This window comes from Austrofundulus limnaeus, unplaced genomic scaffold (assembly GCF_001266775.1).
Source record: "Austrofundulus limnaeus strain Quisiro unplaced genomic scaffold, Austrofundulus_limnaeus-1.0 Scaffold512, whole genome shotgun sequence".
Taxonomy (NCBI): Eukaryota; Metazoa; Chordata; class Actinopteri; order Cyprinodontiformes; family Rivulidae; genus Austrofundulus; species Austrofundulus limnaeus.
The window spans coordinates 188559-191922 of NW_013952914.1; the positions used below are offsets into that span (position 1 = coordinate 188559).

General features: G+C 46.8%; 1 protein-coding gene across 1 annotated transcript in view; it reads right to left on the reverse strand.

Annotated features, from left to right (window-relative positions):
- Positions 1–849: 849 nt before the first annotated feature.
- The window catches only part of LOC106530365 (netrin receptor DCC), a gene marked incomplete at its 5' end in the record, with an annotated part of 8702 nt that continues 6187 nt past the window's right edge, over positions 850–3364 (reverse strand). The window contains 1 exon segment of the mRNA XM_014025964.1: positions 850–1738. Coding sequence (XP_013881418.1) covers positions 1649–1738 — 90 coding nt within the window.

Here is a 3364-nt window from a genome sequence, read left to right on the forward strand (position 1 = left end):
TTCTGATGAAGCAGCTCAGATGTTTCAACAAATAAAATGAAAGTTTTTAAAAGAAGTTTGATTTCCAACGAGATGAAACTAAATTTAAAAATCAGCTTTTACTCTCGCTGCTGTGAAGAAGTCTCCTGTTCGCAGGAATCAGTTTAGTATTTATGGATAAAATCCAATTTAACTCTGGTTTTATTGGGCCTGTCTCCAGCAGAGGAGGAGGAGGAGGAGGAGGCTGCTCTTCCTCACACAGGATGTACTGTATCCCAGCAGACTCTGATGAGTTTGATCCCTCCCTCACCTTTCGCGGCGGCACTCGTCCTTCCGAGGCGCCACCTCCCGTCTCCGGGCCTCAGAGCGTGAGTTTGAATCGTAATAATAAAAACCACGTTATGATGAATTCCCGGCCCGGTCCCGAGAGTCCAGACCGGAGCTGAATATGAATCCAGCCTCGCTGCTTTCATCACAGATAAAAGACTCCAGCAGGCTGAGGCCACGGCGGTAAACATGAAGCAAACTGATTCTGTTGTTTCTGATCAACGACTYGTCGTTTTAAACCCGAGTCAGCCGTCCAATCAGAGTCCGTCTTGTTGTCAGAGCGAGGGGTTGAACAGTGGGTTGCTGCAGCAGCAGAGAAGACAAAAGATCTGAAGCCAGAAGCTTTCAGGGTTGTTTTTCACAGTGTACACCTGGCTAAACCTACGCTAACTCCCCCCGCCCCCCGTCCTGGCCCCGCCCACTTCATCACTTCCATCTGTTGCAAAGCTGCAGGTTCTCTCTTCACGGTGGCTGAAGTCTCGCTCTGCACGGCACCACATGTAAAAATAGACTTTGGAGGAATCTTTTTGTTGCTTTTTTATGTTTTTTTTTCTTATAAAACCCAGTTTCTGCTGCGAGGAGCCGTTCAAATAAACCCTGTTCATCAACAGAACTTCTCCTGCTTTTTAAAACATAAATAACTGGTTCTGATGTGACGACAGGACGAGTACAGCTGGAAACGTTTTAACAGAACTGCTGCAGGACTCAGAGACCGGTCCGGTGGTCTGGTGGTCCGGTGGTCCGGTGGTCTGAAGGGTTTCTGGGTTTAGGACTCATCTCGTTCACTTCCTGTTTTCTCCACAACATGAAAACTAAAGTCAGACTTTGGTGGCTGAGGATGTTTGGTTCTTCTCCTGTAAAACATTAAAATGATCCTACAGAGGGTCCAGATCCAGGTCCAGATCCAGGTCCAGGTCCAGATCCAGGTCCAGGTCCAGGTCCAGGTCCAGGTCCAGGTCCAGTTTCTGAGCAGAGGAGACTAGTTAAAAACCACCAGCAGGTTTCTGTCGACTCCTCCTGATGTGTTCGGGGGACGCCCGAGGCGTGGGACTTTTCAGTTTTTATGTTTGAGGTCGGATCTAAAGGGGGTCTGAGTTTCCAAAAGGAGACCCCTCAGAACTAGTCCTGGTTCTAAAGTCCAAGTGGATCAGCTGCAATTTTTATCAGTTTTTATTCCCTTTTTTTAAAAAAAAAATCCAGATCCCAGCAGATAAACCTGGACCAGAACTGGATCCAGCTTCAGACCCGGGCAGACCGAGTCCAGGTGGCATCGTGRCCTGAAGGGGCGGGGCCAGACTGGCTCAGGGGCGGGGCCATCCCGGAGCTGGGCTGGGAGCTGAGGTTAGAAGGCGGAGCCTGTAATGGCGTTGAGCTGCTTCATCAGCCCCTCTAGGCTGGCCATCTGCTCCGACAGGTCGTCCTGCTCGTACACCTGAACAAACAAACAAACAAACAAACAAACAAACAAACAAACAAACAAACAAACAAACAAACAAACAAACAAACAAACAAACACACAAACAAACAACATGAGGATTAGAAATCTGTCAACTGAAACAAATCTAAAAACAACTGTTTTTGATCCACCTGTTAGCAAAATATGAGGATTTAAAATTAATTACTTGAGGAGAGGTCAAAGGTCAGGCTGATGATGATGATGATGAAGAAGATGATGTAAACAATCTGTTTAAAGCAGAGGTTCTCAAACTGGGGTCCAAGGACACCCAGGGGTCCATGAGAGGTATCTTGGGGGTCCTCAAAAAATTCCACTAAATTGTTAATTTGTTTTTTTTAATGCATAGAGAACACTGAACTAATTAAAGAAATAAACTAAATAAAATATATATTCCCATGGCATTTAGGAGTTGAAATGATGATAAATTATCTTAAAACAGCATGGGGTTTATGAGGGGGTCCCTGGAAATTTTTGCCCTGGTAAAGGGTCCCCAGACCCAAATATCTTGAGAAGTCCTGGTTTAAAAACGTTAAAAAGCAGCTTTAAAACTAAGAGACAGTCTGAGGACATTTTCTGTCCTAAACAGCTGAACAGCAGGGACAACTAACTGAGCACTGTCTTACAGATGGACAGAAGGGACAACTAAAGGGACAGTTAGCTAATGTAGCCTAGCCGTGGCGGCCATCTTGAATGGGACTAGTATTAGTTTATCAGATTTATTTCTGGATGTTTCTGTGGAAGCTGTCCTCTGGTCTGAGAGACACCACGTCTTCTCCCACAGAGTCTCAGAAGCTCAGATTAAATCTGCAGCCAGAGAAGACGTCTGTGTTTACCAGCCGGACCCCCACCTGCTGCAGTTTACGGTGGGTTTTAAAGGACGAGCAGCAGAGGACAGCTGAGCTGCGGTGTCTCCGTCCCACAGGGACACTGATGGGTGTGTAATGGTGTGTTCAGTCCTGCTGACTGACTCTCACCTCTGAGKGGCTCACTTTAAGAGTTTAGGGGACGGGACGTGTGAGACGGAGACATGAACATGGTTCACGTCGTGTGGAGCTCACGCAGAGTTTGTCCTTTCAGACGGAAGAAAACAGATCCAGGACTCTGTGGAGGGCTTTAAAGACCACCTGCAGGTGAAACCTCCAGCTTCCTGTTCAACAAGCTGCTSTCTGAGGAGAAACCCTCACATCTGTGATCCTGAACATTCATTTTACACATCAATTAAAAAACACAACTAGCCTTCAGCTGACAACGCTGCAGCTCAGCTAAAACCATCAAAGTCCTGAGGAGACCGGTCTTTGTGGACCGAGGCGGACCCTCCGTGACCCCGCTGCAGTTTGTTTACCGTCCTCGGGTCGGACATGGATCCAATTATCCATAAAGATCCAGATCGGCACAGAGAACCGGAGGCAGCGACTCAATAACCAGTTAGCTTTCAGCTCGGTGATAATTAGTGAAGAAAGTTTAATTAAGAGTTCAGCTAAAGTTCAGCTCGTTAAACACAGACACGCTACGATTTGTTTGGTTTGTTGACAGGAAGATGCTGTGAGTTTATCAGCTGATGTCAGACCAGCAGGGTCCAGTTCTGGTCCTGGAGGACCATGA